Source organism: Oncorhynchus mykiss, chromosome 4, assembly GCF_057628025.1.
Source record: "Oncorhynchus mykiss isolate SJ-2025 chromosome 4, ASM5762802v1, whole genome shotgun sequence".
Taxonomy (NCBI): domain Eukaryota; kingdom Metazoa; phylum Chordata; class Actinopteri; order Salmoniformes; family Salmonidae; genus Oncorhynchus; species Oncorhynchus mykiss.
In genome coordinates this window covers 31,118,284-31,138,236 of record NC_143025.1, presented here as the reverse complement: position 1 = coordinate 31,138,236, position 19,953 = coordinate 31,118,284, and the positions used below count along the sequence as shown (strand labels likewise).

Here is a 19,953-nt window from a genome sequence, read left to right as displayed (position 1 = left end):
AGGTTGCCCCTACAGCTGAAGTCAGACGTTTACATACACTTAGGTTGGAGTCATTAAAACTCGTTTTTCAACCACTCCACAAATGTCTTGTTAACAGACTATATTTTTGGCAAGTCTGTTGTGTCATGCACAAAGTAGATGTCCTAAGTAATTTTTCCACCAATTGTAGACCACAGGTCTGGTTCATCCTTGGGAAATTTCCAAACGCCTGAAGGTACCACGTTCATCTGTAGAAACAATAGTACGCAAGTATAAACACCATGGGACCACGCAGCCGTCATACCGCTCAGGAAGGAGATGCGTTCTGTCTCCTAGAGATGAATGTACTTTGGTGCGAAAAGTGCAAATCAATCCCAGAACAACAGCAAAGGACCTTGTGAAGATGCTGGAGGAATCGGGTACAAAAGTAAAATGAGTCCTATATTGACATAACCTGAAAGGCCACTCAGCAAGGCAGAAGCCACTGCTCCAAAACCATAAAAAAGCCAGACTACGGTTTGCAACTGCACATGGGGACAAAGATCATACTTTTTGGAGAAATGTCCTCTGGCCTGATGAAACAAAAATACAACTGTTTGACCATCATGACCATTGTTATGTTTGGAGGAAAAAGGGGGAGGCTTACAAGCCGAAGAACACCATCCCAACCGTGAAACACGGGGGTGGTCGCATCATGTTGTGGGGGTGCTTGGCTGCTAGAGGCAATGGTGCACTTCATAAAATTGATGACATCATGAGGGAGGAAAGATCTCAAGACATCAGTCAGGAAGTTAAAGCTTGGTCGCAAGTGGGTCTTCCAAATGGACAAGCATACTTCCAAAGTTGTGGCAAAATGGCTTAAGGACAACAAAGTCAAGGTATTGGAGTGGCCATCACAAAGCCCTGACCTCAATCCCATAGAAAATTTGTGGGCAGAACTGAAAAAGCATGTGCGAGCAAGGAGGCCGACAAACCTGACTCATTTACACCAGCTCTGTCAGGAGGAATGGGACAAAATTAACCCAACTTATTGTGGGAAGCTTGTGGAAGGCTACCCGAAATGTTTGATCCAAGTTAAACAATTTAAAGGCAATGCTACCAAATGCTAATTGAGTGTATGTAAACTTCTGACCCACTGGGAATGTGATGAAAGATATAATAGCTGAAATAAATTATTCTCTCTACTATTATTCTGACATTTCACATTCTTAAAATAAAGTAGTGATCCTAACTGACCAAAAACAGGGAATTTTTCCTGGGATTAAATGTCAGGAATTGTGAAAAACTGAGTTTAAATGTATTTGGCTAAAGTGTATGTAAACTTCTGACTTTAACTGTAAGTTCTGGCTAATATTACCCATGTAGACTAATGCACAAAAAAAACACAAAAAAAAACAAGTTAATCCCTTTTAGAGTAAGACTGTAACGTAACAAAATGTGGAAAAAGTCAAGGGGTCTGAAAACTTTCCGAATGCACTTTATCCCTTGATATTGTAGAACTCCGGCCATCATCAGTCTCTCTCCATGTGTACTGTTTCTGAGAAGACATGGCTAGGAATCCAAACAGCGCTGTTTGCTCCTATGATAATCCCAAGGGTTGTCTGTCCCCTGAGCCTGGTGTTGAAGCCTGGGCTAGAGAAGAAACAGTTTGTTTTCTTCTTAGTCTCTGGTTTCTATGATTAGTGACTACTGCCACTGCAGGCGGCAGCCTTAAATGGGAACTGTAATTCTTCTTCTCTTGGTTTAATCCTGCGACAGACCACTCATGGCATTACATTTTCAGAAGCTTAAACTTGAAGTGTGACAGCCCTCGTCTTGCTCCACTAGTTATGGGTTTTGTGACACATACAGAAATACACAAACATACTTACAGTGACACTCAATAGTCTGAAGTCACTATTAAGTGTTTGTTGGTGTACAGGCATATCTCAGGAGTGTCTGTTCTCTCTCTCTCTCATGTGTGTGAACATGCTGTACAGCAGTATCTCGCACGTGTGCATGCATGTGTGTTCTCTCTCTTCCAAGTATGTCCTTATCTCAGGTGTGTGTGTGTGTGTTGTGTGTGTTGTCTCCCCCCAGGTGCACCTGTTGAAGGACCAACTGAGTGCGGAGGCTACAGCCAGACTGGAGGCCCAGGCCAGAGTGCACCAGCTGCTGCTCCAGAACCAGGACCTGCTGCAGCACATCTCTCTACTGGTCAAACAGATCCAGGAACTGGAGGTCAAAATGTCTGGGCCCAGGTCCAGTGAGTACACACAGGATGCATGACCACACACACACACACACACAAACATACGCATGACACACATGCACACACAGACTCCCTTCATCTCATTATCCACTCAAAGACCCTGTTTGTCTTCTCCTCCCCTACTGCACATGTATTCTCTCCCTCCCCCATCTCTCTCTCATCACACACCAGCGTGGACTCCAACGGACCAACCAGCATGTTATCGTGTAACATGTTACATTACTTCACACATTTTTCAGCTGCATCATTATACAACATGTTACACCTCAGCGGACCAACCAGCCCAGCCACCTCAGCCCCCTCCTCTCCTCCTGATATCACACCCCACACCTCACTTCCTCCTAATGTAGTGTTTGATACCGTTTCACAGTCCCTACCAGGGGTGGATGGGAATTAGCCTCATGTTAGCAGTTAAACAGGTGAATGATAGCTCAGTTAGCTCAATGTGTGGAAGGATCTTTATCTTTAATGAAACTAACCTCCTTCCTTACTCTCTCCCCCTTTTCTCCCCTCCCACTCTTCACCTCCTCCAGTGGGTTCCCAGGACAGTCTATTGGAGATCACTTTCCGTTCCACTTTCCCCCCAGTGTTGTGTGACCCAATGACCACTCGACCCCAGGACCACGCCAGCCTCACCCTGCCAGCGCTGGGCATCAACATGGGCGTGGGCCAGGACAGTACGGTCAACCCACTCTTCTCTTCCTCCCTACCCCTGGGCAGCCCCCTAGGTAGGGAACCGTGTCTCCTCAAGCTTGAATGTTTCCGCTTCCTGCCCGGACCCCCAACACCTGACCCTCGCCCTGCTACTCCTCCACAGCGGAGGGGTCCGAATGGAGTGAAAGGTCAGGAGGGGTCGGGGGTGGTGATGTCATCAACCCGCGACGAGGTACTGGGCAGTCTAGAGCTGCTGAGGTTCCGGGAGTCTGGCATTGCGTCCGAGTACGCGTCCACTGATGATAGTGATGAGACAGAGGAGAGAGAAGACAGGGAGGAGATGGAGGAGAGAGAGGAGATGGAGGAGAGGGATATTATATACGGCTGGGGGTCTGACGAGGAGACTCTCCGCCTACTAAATGTGCTCAACAGACAGGGACCACCAGACTGCCTGGGGGATGAGATAGCAGTGTAGCTCGACAACACACATTCACAATACACAAAAGCACATGCTCGTACATGCAACATGCTCTCACACATGCACACACTCCTAAACACACACAGTCACACACACACACACCTTACTGATCGACTCAGACCTAAACACACATATCCCCACCAGGTAAAAACACTAGTGAAGAGCCATAACCTGACCCCTACTTCTCCCCCCTCGCTGCTCTCAGAATAATCAGAAACAGATTTATTTACTGCACCTCTGTGTGTGTACCCCAGCCTACAGGTTATGGCTGAAACTGCTCCCCTTAAACTGTGGTCACTGTCTACATACAGTGTAATGGTGTGAGGAGCCGGTGAGGTATCAGTGTTGTACAGTACAGGCCCTAAAGTGTACAGGACTGTTGACTGGTATACAGACTCTGTTGGTGTTTGTTAGAGAGGAAACCGTATCCACACTTCGTAAGCAAATACTATTTTTAGTAAGAATATGATATCTGTATGTATAGATGGAAAACAACATTTTCTACATGGTCATGTGATGCTATGTTTTATGTGTTATGTTGGTTGATACCATATTATTCCAGTGCTTTTTGTTTCTGAATAATCTGTGTTTTGGAAGCATGTGTGCACTGGTTTTCACAGAACCACCCCTCCCCTGCTCTAACTGGTGTCTAACTTATGTAAATCTGGGATTATTCAGACCTCCGGGTATGCTGTTGCTTTTTCATTCATTTACAAGACTTTGTTCCGTAACAGTGACTAGAGCGCCTACCAGAAACGGTTCCCCTTTAAGGCCTTGTGCACTAACACCGACGTAGAGCACCTGCCAAATACTGCTCTTATTAAGCCCTAGGCACCTAGTGACAACACTCTGTGTGGGTAGTAAAGAAGTTATGGTGATAACTATATAAAGTAGTATATAAAAGGCCCATAGCAAGTCAAGTCACTTCCTCTCAGTCAGGTATACTCAGCTCATCTCTTGCATCAGGTTCAATAGAGAGCAGAGAATTGAAGGTGACAATCAAAAGAACTTAAAAGCAAACTGTTTGATCTCTGAAGTTTCAATTCTCATGTCTGTGTAACCCACCTGACCCAGAGTGCTCTGTGTGTGTGTGTGTGTGTGTGTGTGTGTGTGTGTGTGTGTGTGTGTGTGTGTGTGTGTGTGTGTGTGTGTGTGTGTGTGTGTGTGTGTGTGTGTGTGTGTGTGTGTGTGAACAGTTATCATACTGCCTCCAATCAACCCTTTCTGTGATCTCCTTGAGAGGGTGAGTGAGGTCTAAGCTGTACTCATCCAGTAGTTAGCATGGTGGTCGTGTCAGTTCTCCTCTCTGCCTTACTATGCTCATCCAGGTCACCATGTAGTTGAACCTGTTTTTCACTCTGGGCCATCTCACTGTGGTAGGAGAGAGGGTGAGTTAAGGTCCGTGAGGGAGAGAGAAATACAGAGAGAGAGTTAATTAGAAAAAAGGAGGGGGCAGAACATACTGTGTACACATTTTCACACATCTCTCTCTCTCTCTCTCTCTCTCTCTCTCTCTCTCTCTGTCTCTCTGTCTCTGTCTTTGTCTCTGTGTGTGTGTGGTTAAGATCCAGCTGTTCCACTTCCTCAGTCACCCACACAACAGCATTTGGCCTCCTCCTCTCTAGATCCCCACACACAACCCTCTGGGATAAACACTCCCTATGTAGACTATTTTCATCATCCTCCTTTACTCTCTTCCTCCCCTCTTATCCACTCCTCTCCATTTCTTCCCTGCTGAAGGACATATTGATGATTTATAAGAGCGATTGGCTCCGGACCGGAATTAATTATCTCCATTCTGTAACCTAGTCACGTTTCTACGCTTAATCTACCAATAAGGACTCATCACTCACCCTGACTAAAACACACACAGCACGCACACACACACCTCACTGATTCTTTGTTTAATATTTAGACAGATGCTCTAATGAAGTTTTATATGCACTGTGAAAACTGCCATACACACTCAGACACCCTATCAACACACACACACACACCTTATCAACACACACACACACCCTATCAAACACACACTCAGCCCTGCCACTGTGAAATATAAAGCAAAGTCAGTCGGTTAGAAAAGTTTGTGTGACTCTTCATAGATTGAAGGTTCTTCTGACTCCCTATCCCTCTGACAGTATGATGGTTTCTCCCGGTGACAGAAGAAATGACAGGGTTCTGGGCGACATCACGTGGGGCTGCAGGGATGGGGACAGGTCCCAGAGGTCACAGTGACACTGAAAGGAGTTTGAAATGTTAAGATCAAGGCCTGGTGTCCTTGTCTTTCTGTCCCTGCGCTCCCAGCCACCACAACAGCACCACAGCCATCAACGTCACTGTCACACACAGTGGCCTCGTGGCAATGTTAAATAAAGCCAAACTCCTAGCTCTGTGGTTAACGGAGCGTGGGTCACCCAAGGAGACTGAGCAGGCTGCTGTGGAATTGACAAGACAGACACACACTCTCGCATGCACACACAGCTGTGGATGTTATTGGCAGACGGATGGGGTGGCCATTCCATTTGTGCTTCTAACTGTGTGTGCGTAGGATTTTAGTGACACTGACTTGGTATTTCTGGAATGATGAAAGAGAAGATGCTCTCCCTACCCCTGTCCCTCTCTCTTTCACACAAACCCTACCTGGCAGCATTGAAGCCCTTCTAGAGAAGCGTAGCAGAGGTAACAGGCTGTCACTGCAGCCTCAAAGGAAACAAGAACCCACACTGTCAGGGATGGGGAGAGAGGGAACGAGAGAGAGCCAGGCAGAGAGGAGGAAGAGGGATTGTTTCCACGTAATTTCAATGAAATGACTTTGAACCAACATGGAATAGATGTTGGGAAAAGTGTTGGAGAGAGGCAGGAAGAGAAATGGAGTGAAGGATGAGACTAACAGGATTTTGCTTTTCAGTTCTGACATTTAGCTGCTGTTGGTGTTTACTGTTTACAGAGATATTTACCATATTGTTTACCATGTTCTGAGCTCCCTGCATCTTCTCACATCATCATTTAAATCTAGTCAAAATGCCTTAGCCCAACCGTGTCTGCAGATAAAGAGGTTTTCTGGTGGGTCTGTGTGTGTGCGTGGGTGGGTGTTTGTTTGTGCTTGCTTATGCACATACGTGTGTCAGCCTACGCATGAAAACGAAGAGGTAGTCATCTCTATTCGTGCTGATATATGCTACGAAGGCCCTCCTCCCTCATTAACTTAAAGTCGAGGGTCTGAAAGCAGTGCTCACTTTCAGCAGAGTTCCTTTGTTGGAAGTGCGTGTGCTATGTCAGGTTCGAGGAGAGTTTCATTGTTGGAAGTGCATGTGCTGTATCAGGATTCAAAACGTTCATTCATCTGGAGGTTAGAGGACTCACTATTGTGCTCCTGAGGTTTTTCTTTTCTGTTTGGGTGCTGACACAGTCATTAATCTCACAGCTGACGTGTGTGTGTGTGTGTGTGTGTGTGTGTGTGTGTGTGTGTGTGTGTGTGTGTGTGTGTGTGTGTGTGTGTGTGTGTGTGTGTGTGTGTGTGTGTGTGTGTGTGTGTGTGTGTGTGTGTGTGTGTGTCGTGATCTGGGAACCCTGGTTCTACAGCTCCTGTCATCTCCAACACATTCTAGTTGGCCTGTGTGTGTTTGTGCATGTCACTTACGGGAAAACCACATGAATTTCACATGTGATCTTATGTGAAGTTATTGTGATAGCATGTGACCACATGTAAAAGCAACATGTGATAACATGAAATGACACGTGAAAACATTTGAGCACATATGAAAACGTGATCTCGTGAAATAATTGTGACAACATGGGGATGGACATTTTCAACATGTAATACCATGAAACTACACGTGACAACATTTGAAATTATTCCACATGTGAAATTGCAAATTCGATTTTCACATGTGAAAATGCATTTCCACATGAGTTCAATTTTCATATGCAAACATTTTTCAAATGTAAAAGTGCAAATTTAAGTTTCACATGTGAAAATGAAATTCCACATGTGAAAATGCAATTCCACATGTGAGAGTTTCACATGGGGATCTACAATTCACATGTGAGGTGAAAACATTTTATTCTCCTCCCTTGTGAAAGGTGATGTTAACATGTGAACTATATATTGAATACATGTTCACACGTGAGCCGTATGCTCACAACTGAGCCATATGCTCACAACTGTTTCTCTTTTTTTTTCACATGAGAATTTCAGCTCAACATGTGAAAACTGCAAATGTCATGTTTCTCTTGTAAGGGAAGTAATGAAATGGAATGGGGGTTTTAAGGTAAAATAGTGTAAAAATCATTCAGCTCTGACAATCTTTACATTCAACATGATCAGTTAGCACTGACTTTTCAATATGACCCCATCTGGGATTTTAACTCACAACCTCTGGATTTGGGCACGCTGATGTTTCTGCTGCGCCACAAAGTCTGTAGCATTCTAAGAGTCCTCTACACATTCATTACCTATAATACATATAATGCCGTTAATCTCACTATTCTCTCATCATTGATTTCATTTACTTATGTAAGTATTTTGAGGGGTTTTCTGTATAGTTGTCAAATGTTGGCGAGGCATATTTTTCTTCTTTAATGTTACTCCTGAGTCACTATGAGAATTATAATCGTTTTTCATGAGTGTATTATACAAAGCTGAATCTATTCTAGACCTTTTTGGGTTAGTAATAATTTGTAGAGTGGCTCTATTTTCCATCAGCATGCATTTTCTCACCATTCTAAATGTCTAAAGAATCCATATGTTGTTCTGAAACATGACCACAGATATACTGGGCATATTTAACACGTTTACAACCATGGTCTTGAATTGGACCCACATTTTTCTGGTCTTGGTCTTGACTTGGTCTCGGACCCCTCGACCCTCTCCCAGTTTCAGTCTTGACTCTCTCCCCCCCGGTTTTTGTCTTAACTTGGACTCGATTTGCTCAGGTCTTGGTCTTGAATCGGTCTCACTGCTCACACAACATGCATCTACTGCTGACTCAGGGATATATCTCTCACACACACACACACACACACAGAGAGCAGGGTCTTGGAGGGCCAGACAGACAGTGGTGTGGCAAATTGCTGGATTAAATATTGATTGGAGCTCTTTGATATGGATGGGAATGAAGGCTTACAAAATCGTCTGCGACAACCTCTCCTCTCTTCCTCTCCTCATTTCCTAATTTCTCTCCTCCGCACTCCTCCCAACCTGAATACAACCTGTCCTGTCATCCTCCCTGCTCTACCCATCCTCTCCCCCTGTACTCTTTTCTCTTGCTCTTTTGTGCTCTTTCCATTCAGGCTACTCACACACACGTAAACACACTGGCCCTTTACAGTCCCGTCATTTAAAAACACTTTACTAGGGGCCCAAGGACAGAGCTGGGTTGCGGGTTGCTGGGTGAGGAAGATGAGGGAGTTGTTGTGGTGGAGAATGATGTGAGGGGCATTGGGTATGGTTAGGGGGGTGTTGGCTAATAGGCTGTTAAAGCCTTGTTCTGAGGTCATAGATCAGAGCTGTAGTCTGTCGGGACAGGAGGAGAACACTTAATCCCATCAACCCCTGCAGTTCTTGGTCTAACCTTTGCGCTCTGACCTCCCGGTACAAGCCACAGGAGACAGGAAGCAGGGCGGCGTATGACTCAGTGGGGGGTTAGAGAATTAACACTATTGCTCTCAGACTCCCTCCAGCTACCGTAGTGTACAGGATTTAAATGATTCATTCCCCACCCACTGTCAAAACCCCATTATTTTAATGATTCATATTTTAAAAAACAAGGGTGTGTGAATTATAGATGTTTGGCCTACAATAGCTGTGCTCTGGGTGTGTACAACACAGTATGTGGCTGGATTACTGTTCTCTGAGTCAGGAGAACAGGAGATCTCACTTTCTGGGACATGTCTGTCTCCAAAGTTAGACTTGTAACTGATCTTAAAGGGATACCATGATTTTGTCAATGAGGTCCTTTATCTACTTTCCCAGAGTCAGAAGAACTGGTGGATACAATGTCTCTGAGTGCAGTTTGATTATTTTATTTAAGTACCTAATTTTCCGTTAATCTCCGGTTAGTGCACACACTGCTTTACTTTTGAAGTGAATGAAATTAATCACCACTCATGAGCTCGTTAAATGTAATTTCCCACCCAGCATTTACTCTCGTTAAGTGACCCAGAGTTAGATGAACTCATATATAATTTGTCAAGGATGCCAAGGGAAGCCAGGCTTCCCCCAAAAACATACACCAAGAAAAAAACAGAAATAATTTATCTTTCGTCTCTGTGTTTTCATAATTTTTCTTCAATCCACAAGAAGCTGAGCGAGCGAAATAGTGCCCTCTGTCCCTGCATGTGTAGGCCATTTATCTGATGCGGCATGACATTGTTGCCGCCCCGTAGCATTGAATCCAAGGGAAGCCAGCGAGCATTTGGCCTCTCTTGATTTAAAAAAGAGTATCAAATAATAGCCAATCAGCGTTGAGCTAAACTGAGAGAGCTCAACTGTGAATAGTCCTGGTGCACCCCAATACATTTAGAAGGGAAGCCAGTTTGGATTTCCATTCACTCCTATCACAACGCATCAAGAAAAATACGTAATTGACAGAAACAACTTGAATTGTTGCATCTTGTTGTGTCGTGGTCCTCCGGACTAGCTAGCTAGCTAAAATTGGCCCTTTCCTATTAGCAATGGATGGAGATAGGGATTTGGACTTGTGGTTATGCTTGATTCTCCGTACCAGCCAATGATTAAAACGGCAATTCAGATCCAACCATAAATGCATACATTTCTCCCTGGACTGAGAGTATGGAAGTTCAATATGTAGCTAGATGTAGAAGGCTAATGTTAACTAGCTAGCGTTGCCCATGAAAGGAAGTTAGGCTAGCGAGCAAGCATTTTAGCCAGGTAGCCTTGGACAACAACAAATGTAAAAGTGTACTGTGTACCGTTTCGTCAACATAAAAGAGAGGACGATGGCATTGGCATTTCTCTACAAGTAGGGTGAGTCAACATGTTTTTTTCCACTTGCACGCACACACATACAGACAGACACAAACACACACACACACACACACAAATTAGAACCATGGACAGCCACATCATATTTAGCTTACATTGATTGGACTAAATTGTTTTTGGTATCTGCTAGTTGTCACCGTATTAGTCTAGGCATAGGTGATTTGATGATATTGAAAAGTTGAAGTTGAAATGGTGCTGGAATTAGTGGAGGCAGCTTCTGGTTTCTTTGCAACTTGCTGTACATCTCTGTGGTTATAAATAAATAGTTGTTTAGTAGTCCGAAAATGTCAGAAACATTAACTTGCTTGACCATGCTACAGGTCATGTAACTATTACATGCAATATGCTTTGTAGTTGTAATGTGTTTTTGTTCCTGTCTTTCCTTGCAGTTTGAAGGAAGTTGAAGGTAGTTTCTGGGGCCATTGCTTAATAGCGACGGTGCAATGACTGGAAGTCTACAGGATTAGCTGCTAGCTAGCTGCTCCTGTAGACAAAAATGTCCTTCAACTTCCGTCAAACTGCACATAGACATAAAAATGGTATCCATTAGTTCGCCTGTCTTTGGATAAGTAGAAAAAATGGCTTAGTTGAAAAAATGGTGAATTATCCCTTTAAGTGTAGTTTCATATCATAGCTCCTAATAGAACATGCTTTCATCCTGTCATCACACACACAAACACACTGTGAGGCTTTTTGGCCCTACTTAGACAAGCCTCACTCATGTAGATTAAAGGCTAATCTGTCATCACAGGGAGGCTCTTCTAACATGCTAAATAACCACACGGCCACTTAAGACTGATTGGTCTTCTCTCACCACACACACACACATCAAATGGTCTTGTCGTTGTACGCTAGGCCAGGCGCTAAACGTTAAATGTTGAGCGCTAGACTCATTTGCGTATCAGTAGTAATGGACTCTGCTAGGCTAGGTTCTCTGCTCTCCGTTTGTCAGAACGATGATCTACTCTGCCCTGTGGTACGTTGTCTCGTACTCTCCTCCACTCAGCCCTGTGGTACGTTGTCTCGTACTCTCCTCCACTCAGTCCTGTGGTACGTTATCTCGTACTCTCCTCCACTCTGCCCTGTAGTATGTTATCTCGTACTCTCCTCCACTCTGCCCTGTGGTACGTTATCTCGTACTCTCCTCCACTCTGCCCTGTGGTACGTTATCTCGTACTCTCCTCCACTCAGCCCTGTAGTACGTTATCTCGTACTCTCCTCCACTCTGCCCTGTGGTACGTTATCTCGTACTCTCCTCCACTCAGCCCTGTGGTACGTTATCTCGTACTCTCCTCCACTCAGCCCTGTGGTACGTTATCTCGTACTCTCCTCCACTCTGCCCTATGGTACGTTATCTCGTACTCTCCTCCACTCTGCCCTGTGGTACGTTGTCTCGTACTCTCCTCCACTCTGCCCTGTGGTATGTTGTCTCTTACTCTCCTCCACTCTGCCCCCTGGTACGTTATCTCGTACTCTCCTCCACTCTGCCCTGTGGTACGTTATCTCGTACTCTCCTCCACTCTGCCCTGTGGTACGTTGTCTCGTACTCTCCTCCACTCTGCACTGTGGTATGTTGTCTCTTACTCTCCTCCACTCTGCCCTGTGGTACGTTATCTCGTACTCTCCTCCACTCTGCCCTGTGGTACGTTATCTCGTACTCTCCTCCACTCTGCCCTGTGATACGTTGTCTCGTACTCTCCTCCACTCTGCCCTGTGATACGTTATCTCGTACTCTCCTCCACTCTGCCCTGTGATACGTTATCTCGTACTCTCCTCCACTCTGCCCTGTGGTACATTATCTCGTACTCTCCTCCACTCTGCCCTGTGTTAACGTTATCTCGTACTCTCCTCCACTCTGCCCTGTGATTTTCTGCTACTCACCTCCTGTCTGACAGTTACAACAACATTTCTGTAAGGAAGGCTGCTGTTGTCTGACTAACAGCCCATGTCTCACCCACTGCAGATTTGTGTGTGTGTGTGTGTGTGTGTGTATGTGTGTGTGTGTGTGTGTGTGTGTGTGTGTGTGTGTGTGTGTTCCAGTCACTCTGACAGAAGTGGGTTACTCACAGCTGAGAACAAGGTCTAAAGTTTTTAATTAGATGCAGGGGAAAGCCTGTAAGGTTGATGTAAGGGTCCTCTGACTAACAATGTAGAAGTTGTGTTATTGTCATGGACATTCTCTCTAAGGGTATATGTTAATAATACAGCCAATTATGTGACACTGGAGGTACAACTTTTAACTAGACTTTAAATAGAAGTTTAAATGAAAGATTGAATGACAAAGTATAAACCAACTGGACTGTTACACTGAAGTCCAGTATCTCCAAACTAGCCTGTTGTCAGATATAGGATCCTATGATTCTAAGTTCCAAACTTGTGACCTAACTTTGTTTCCTAGTCCTGTGACTACGGTTTCATTAGGCTGTAGGTGCATCTCAATAGTGTGACTTCTCTTTGTTCTGTTAACTCGGGTCTTTTGTTCTGATACAAAACCTATTTCATTTCATCATGTCCTTCCCTGAACTGTTGTAAAGAGAAAACCGGTACACTGTACTGTATATGTGTGGGAGTGAACGTGCACTTACTCTGAATCTCAGTCTGTCGCTGACCTTGCTTTTGCTCAATAAACGTCTCCTTTCTAACCTTCTCTCTCTTTCTTTCTTTCCGTACTCCTCCTCTACCTGGTTTCTGTGCTATCTTAACAGCTGATAGTCTTTCTATAATTCAGTCACTTTCACTTAATTATCTTTCTTTCATTTAATTATCTTTCTTTTGTGTTTTCTGTATTTCGTTCCTGTATGTTTAGCCTCCTCTCCACTTGCAGAAAAAAAAAGCTTCTGTTTTAATTAACAATCGTAATTAACATGGCAACAATCCCTAAGGCTGGGCTGTAATTGAGCGAGGGAGACCGGTAGGTATTATAGTACAGGGCCAGTCTCAGCCTCAGGCGTAGACAAACAAACTCCAGGGCCTAACATGGGGAGGGAATGTGTAATGGAGGATTTAGGCTGAAGTCTGACTGTGTTTATGCTATTCATTATCATGACCACCAATACTCAAAACACTACCATTATGAAGCCTTCTGACAGGGAGTCTAGCTAAGAGAAGTGTGGGAACTGCGTTTCTAGCCTAAACTGTGGCTATCTGAGAGCTGTCACACACACACACACACTCACATCCAAACACACACTGAACACAGAGTGATTTTCTGTTCAATCTGATCTTCCTAATAGCCCTCCTCTTTGGTCAGACTACAGAGAATCCTTCCCCCTGGCAGGCCTCTAACAATGAAAGGATATCTGTGTTTGTGTGAATAAGCACCTAGATGTCTGCTCTCTCTCTCTCTCCCTCCTTCAAACACCCTCCCATCACTCCAGAATTATATTAGCTGTCTCTCCAAAGACTCACACTAATGGATTTGAACATCTCTGCGGCTGCCCATGTCTTTGAAATAGTCTGAATTGCCGAAGCAACACAAAGTCAAGTCAAGAGCACCTGTGCTGTGCTGTCTCACTGCTCTTTTTCTAGAGTTATTAATGAAGATGTTCCTTTCCATATGTCTGTCCAGAGATGTTAGCTTTTAGAGTTACAGCCAAACCCGGCATTTAGCCGTAAAGTCTATTTGTCCCCCTGAAGTGCCCGTTAATGCCTTGGTCATATTACAGATGGTCATACTGTCAACAAACTATTTGTTGATAAGCAACTGCTTGCTAAGGTTAGGAATAAGGGTTGGGGTAAGGGTTACCTTAAAGTTAGGGTTAGGAGATTGAGACTATCCGAATAAAGTGTTCCCGAAATCTATTAACTTGTTGTGTCGTACTAATGCCTTCCGAGAAACTATTTTCTCCACGAGGTAAGACAATCTATTATTGTACTATGTGGACTGACAACAACCCGCTCCTTTGTGCATTTACCCATCCTGCAATGCACTGTGGTCTATTTTCAGCTTCATTGTGATTGGTGGATGTGGTTATCTGCATGTGTCATGTCCCTTGCTTCCATCATGACTTGTTGATGATTGTGTAACGTGTTGCATCCATATTGAGTAGTTGTAACACTGTGCCTTGTGGGACTCCATATGCTCTTTCTTTCTACACGGACTCCCTATAAACCATACTTTGACATGTTTTTGATGTTGCAACATTCTGCAATGTTGTACAGCGTTGCACAAACATGCAGTTTGAAATGAAACGTCAGGAGTTGTCTTTTGCTCCAGGTCACGTGAAATGTCTATACATTCCATTTATATCTGGAACATTCCACGGTGCCTGTAATGCATCCTTGCGTAAAACAAAAAATACCTTGATTGAATGTGCCCTCACAATACCCTCACTTATATCTTACATGCTCTCCCTCCCCCTCCCTTCCTCTCTCCAGTAGACCACAGTATGTTTGAGAATTCCAACGCCTCCAGAGCTCCAGGCCAGTGGCTCCAGGCCTCCAGGTTGACCCAGGCCTCGGCCCGTCACTCCCTGGTCACAGCTAACCCTGCCCTGGGTAGCAGCCCTGCCGAGGCCCCCTCCTCCACCACTACCAATGGAGGTCAGCAGAGGCTGAAGAACGCCCTGAACCTGGGCAAGGCTGTGGGGGCAAAGGTCAATGACCTGCTGCGAAGGAAAGAGCCCAGTCATATAGGAGACATTGGCGTCACAGAGATCAACAAGAATGTAGGAGCAGTCTGGAGCAATATGGAGGAGATGACCCAGCGAACTACTGCCTATAGGTAAGGAGGGATACACAATTACAGTACACACACACACACACACATGACTACTGCCTAAAGGTGAGGAGGTGTACACTAAAAGACACACACACACACACACACACGGGATACAGTAAAACCCACACACAACCACAAACACACAAAAATTTTCAGATCACCCATACTCACAAACAGTTATACAATATTCACGTCCGCCACATGTCTGGGCCCAATAGTTATAACCCAGCTTTCAGACACTGTGCCTTGGGGATTCAATCCAATATTGGTTTTATCCAAAGAGTAAAACTGAGAGACAGCTAGTTATTTCTAAAAACCAATATTGTATTATTTTCTCTAAAGTGGAACGATTTAAGCTGGGAAATAGTAGTCATCCTCTCACCCCATATAAAAGACCATAACCGTTGAGTCAAAGATGTTTAAATGATTCATCTGAATTTTTCCAAACTGGGGCAGTGAATAAGTGATGAAGAGTAAGAGGAGGGTTAGTTAGACAGAAGCTGAGATTAAACACACACAGAGACTGAATGAGACATATTTGAGAGTTGAATTGCCTCATTTCTAATGTTATTCATACACAGTGCATGCACACACACACGCACACTCACCCTTGGGTCTCCCTTAGTTTAAAGAGACAGAACGAGCTGTCCGTCTACGCTGTAGCTGGTCATTGATCTGTCTGTCTCTTGACTGACACTCAGTCACCTACCTGACACACGGAGCCAGGACAGACATTTCACAGCTGCGTAACTCATAGAATTGGTAAATATGTGATGTGTGTTTAGACACTGATGTGTTGAGAAATGTGAATTGTCAGGTCACGTATAGACAGAGTAGTCATAAATGACTGGTATGCTTTGCGGTGACTCACTCCTTATCACTATGGCAATGATACGGTTGTCACCATGACAATATGCTCATTTATGGGGGAAAGGTAGAGAAATATTCCACTGATAAAATAAACACACAGTCCCACAGCATAGAGCAGGGGGAGGAGAACGAGGGGAAGTTAGACAGAGAGTAAGTGATGGGGAGAGATTGAACAAATGTAAAAATGTGTTATTGTTAAAGTTACAGTAGTAATGGATGTCTCTTCCTCTTCTCTCTCCTTCCAGTCATGCCTCTCAGGACTCCTTCCCTCGTCTGGACCCCCCTCCTCCCGGTAAAAAAAAGCGTCTTCCTCGCACCCTGAAGACTACCCAGGACATGATGATCTCGTCTGACCCCGTCGTCACCACACCCCCCGAGACCCTCGATCACTCCCTCCTCTCCTCCCCTAACAAGACCTCTCTCATCAGCAATGAGCAGACCCCACCGAAGGGAGAGCAGGACGGAGAGAATGACAGAGGGAGAGACACACTCACCGGACTGACTGACCCTCTGGACAGCGAGAGGAAAGAGGAAGAGGTGAAGATGGAGACAAATGGGAGCAGTAAGATGGATGGAGTGGAAGGGAATGAGACAGAAGAGAGGAGAGAGGGAGAGCAGACCCAGATTCAGCTCCAGCTCTCTGTCCCAGACCTTATCCATAAGGACCATTTGGTCCCCCCCAGGTCGAGGACGTCTGAGCCCAGGCAGAAGGCCCCGGGAGCAGACACCAGGCTAGCCTCCAACCCCGTAAAAGCTCCGTACAGGATCAGTGTGAGTGAGGATGGGCTGATGGAGAACAGCTCCCTCTGTGGGAAAGGATCAGCAGACACAGAAGAGCCTGAACAACACCCCGACCTGCTTTGAGAAGAGACACACACACACACACACACACACACACACACACACACACACACACACACACACACACACACACACAAAGCCTCTGGGGAGAGGGAGAGATAATGGGAACAGTGATGTGGAGAGGAGCTGGCAGAAGGAGAGCAGAAGACAGAGATTGTTTGTGTGAGAATAAGAAAAGGAGGGAGGATGTTTTTGACTAGACCCTAGACTAGGGTCTTCACTAGTTACTACAGCCACAAAGTCATAAACCCCACCTATTTCTACAATTTCTCTTCTTAAAATGTGATTTTCAACCTTAACCACACTGCTAACCTTATGGCTAAGCTTAACCCTAAATGAAGACCAAAAAGCACTTTTTTTAATGATATAGACCATTTTGACTTTGTATCTGTGGTAACTAGTGGAAACCTAGGGTTAGGGGAGAGAGATATAGATCGAGATGTAGTGTGTTTGTTTGAGTACGAGTTGGATATAGTGGGAGAGGAACGGTATGTGTGAGAGAGGTAAGAGAGAGAACAAGACAGAGATGGGGAAAGAGTATCTATTTTAACATACCATTAAGGGACATACCAAATATTTTCAAGAGAACCACAACATCTTGGTCTGCCAAACATTGTTTTATAACACTGTTTTATGTCATGTTTTATATTGTTAATCTTGCAACATAATGTAGAAGGAAGATATATACCCAGACATTCTCGATTTCTAAAATGATCTATTTCAAATGTCATAGTGCCCTTTCATGCTGAGCGAGAGAATGTCTTTTTTTATGATCTTTTATAACTGTTGCCCTTCAGGAAATATATCAAGCGTTCAGCAGGGAATATGAAAACCAAAGTGAACACGACATTAACACGGACTGTAAGTTCATGCTGTTGTGTCGGTGATGTCATCCTCACAACACATATTGAGATAAGTATTGTGGCAGACATGCAATTGGGTTTGTGCAGCCTGTACAGTATGTGGGTTTGATTTACATGTGTTGATTGACAGTCATGGTTTTAGTAGTGCCAATCACAGTCCTGTTGCTTTATTTCCTTACAATAAGGGTCAAACGTTTTAGAATACCTACTCATTCAAGGGTTTTTCTTTTTTTTTTTTTACTATATTTTCTACATTGTAGAATAAAAGTGAAGACAACAAAACTATGAAATAACACATGGAATCATGTAGTAACCCAAAAGTGTTAAACAAATCCAAATAGCCACTCTTGGCACACTCTTGGCATTCTCTCAACCAGCTTCATGATGTAGACACATGCGATGCATTTCAATTAACAGGTGTGCCTTGTTAAAAGTGAATTTGTGGAATTTCTTTCCTTAATGCATTAATTAGTTGTGTTGTGACAAGGTAGGGGTGGTATACAGAAGATAGCCCTATTTGGTAAAAGACCAAGTCCATATTATGGCAAGAACAGCTCAAATAAGAAAAGAGAAATGAAGGTCCATCATTACTTTAAGTCATGAAGGTCAGTCAATATGGAAGATTTCAAGAACTTTGTAAGTTTCTTCAAGGGCTATGATGAAACTGGCCCTCATGAGGACCGCCACAGGAATGGAAGACCCAGAGTTACCTCTGCTGCAGACAATAAGTTCATTAGAGTGACCAGCCTCAGAAATTGCAGCTAAATGCTTCACAGGTAGTGTATGCTGTCATTTGTTTTAAGCTTCTGAATCCTTCTGCCAAAAAATGATGGCGCCAGAGACGACCACACACACACACACAGAGAAAGGAGTCTTTGTCTGTGGCTGCAATTCTCACTCACAGCCTCCTCACCCCTCTATTCATCCCATACTCCTATTTCCACCTCCTCCACTCCTCCCTGAGATGAACAACCAGATCCACTCTCTTTTTGACCGTAGCACATTTTAATAAGACTTTACATCAGTGCCTTGCAAAACTAACCTTAGATCAGTGTGTCGGGGGAATTACTACTCAAACAGAACAAGGCTTAGGTATTCTGTGTAGGGTGGTATTGGGGTGTGTGTGGATCTGTGCTTCCATCAGTCAGACTAGAATCTCAGAGAGAGAGAGAGAGAGAGAGAGAGAGAGAGAGAGAGAGAGAGAGAGAGAGAGAGAGAGAGAGAGAGAGAGAGAGAGAGAGAGAGAGAGAGAGAGAGAGAGAGAGAGAGAGAGAGAGAGAGAGAGAGAGAGAGAGAGAGAGAGAGAGAGAGAGAGAGAGAGAGAGAGAGAGAGAGAGAGAGAGAGAGAGAGAGAGGAGAGAGAGAGAGAGAGAGAGAGAGAGAGAGAGAGAGAGAGAGAGAGAGAGAGAGAGAGAGAGAGAGAGAGAGAGAGAGAGAGAGAGAGAGAGAGAGAGAGAGAGAGAAGAGAGAGAGAGAGAGAAGAGAGAGAGAGAGAGAGAGAGAGAGAGAGAGAGAGAGAAAAACACATGAAGGTTGATATAATTGGGAATTTATTTTCATCAAGATTGTTAGCATGTTGTATCAACCCAGTGTTTTCCAAATGGTGGGCCATGGCTGAAAACTAGACTGTGACTAGAAACATGGTTTTGCATGTCTGGAGGTTTGCAAGACTTGATGTATTTCATAATGGTAAACTAAATGCTTGGCATCCACTGTATTTTCAACTATTTGTTTCAGATGGTGTTTTTTGATTAACTGTTTGATAAGGCAACCTAATCATAATCATTATGTAAACTAAAGCAATAATTCATATATATTAAATAATTCATATATTTATCCATGTGGAGTCTAGACTGTTGTTGTCTTATATCGTTATTTCTACATGAGAAACCTAAGGACAGGTGGTTGTAAAGCTGTTTTACAGCATCAACACCTAGCTTACCTGTATCAGTACTATCCTGACCACGTATGTTATATCAGATCTTGAAGTGTGAAGGACTATACTGTACATTTATGGACATTTTGGACATCTTCATAATGATTTATTTTGAAATCATATTTAGTCATAAGTCTAGCAAAATATAACATTTTTCAACTAGTTGTAAAGACATTTGATTGACATGGAATGATATGACATACATTTGATTTATTATGATTGATTTATGCATTATTGTAATTGTTGTTTTAAGTTTTGTATTCTACAAGATGGTCGATATAATTTCACTACTTCAAGGTTGAATGAAGGAAAGACATAATGAGCAAGGATGGTGT

General features: G+C 44.0%; 1 protein-coding gene across 2 annotated transcripts in view; it reads left to right on the top strand.

The window, feature by feature from the left end:
• The window catches only part of LOC110521692 (carboxyl-terminal PDZ ligand of neuronal nitric oxide synthase protein), a 235,352-nt gene extending 217,102 nt beyond the window's left edge, over positions 1–18,250 (top strand). Inside the window, exons 9-12 of one of the 2 annotated variants that reach the window (XM_090231870.1) lie at positions 2,059–2,224; positions 2,764–2,958; positions 14,749–15,091; positions 16,204–18,250. In XM_090231870.1, coding sequence (XP_090087996.1) covers positions 2,059–2,224; positions 2,764–2,958; positions 14,749–15,091; positions 16,204–16,822 — 1,323 coding nt within the window. In that variant the 3' untranslated portion in view covers positions 16,823–18,250. Of the gene's footprint in view, positions 1–2,058; positions 2,225–2,763; positions 2,959–14,745; positions 15,092–16,203 lie in introns of both variants that reach the window. The other variant, XM_021599469.3, reaches the window with a different exon arrangement.
• Positions 18,251–19,953: the final 1,703 nt, after the last annotated feature.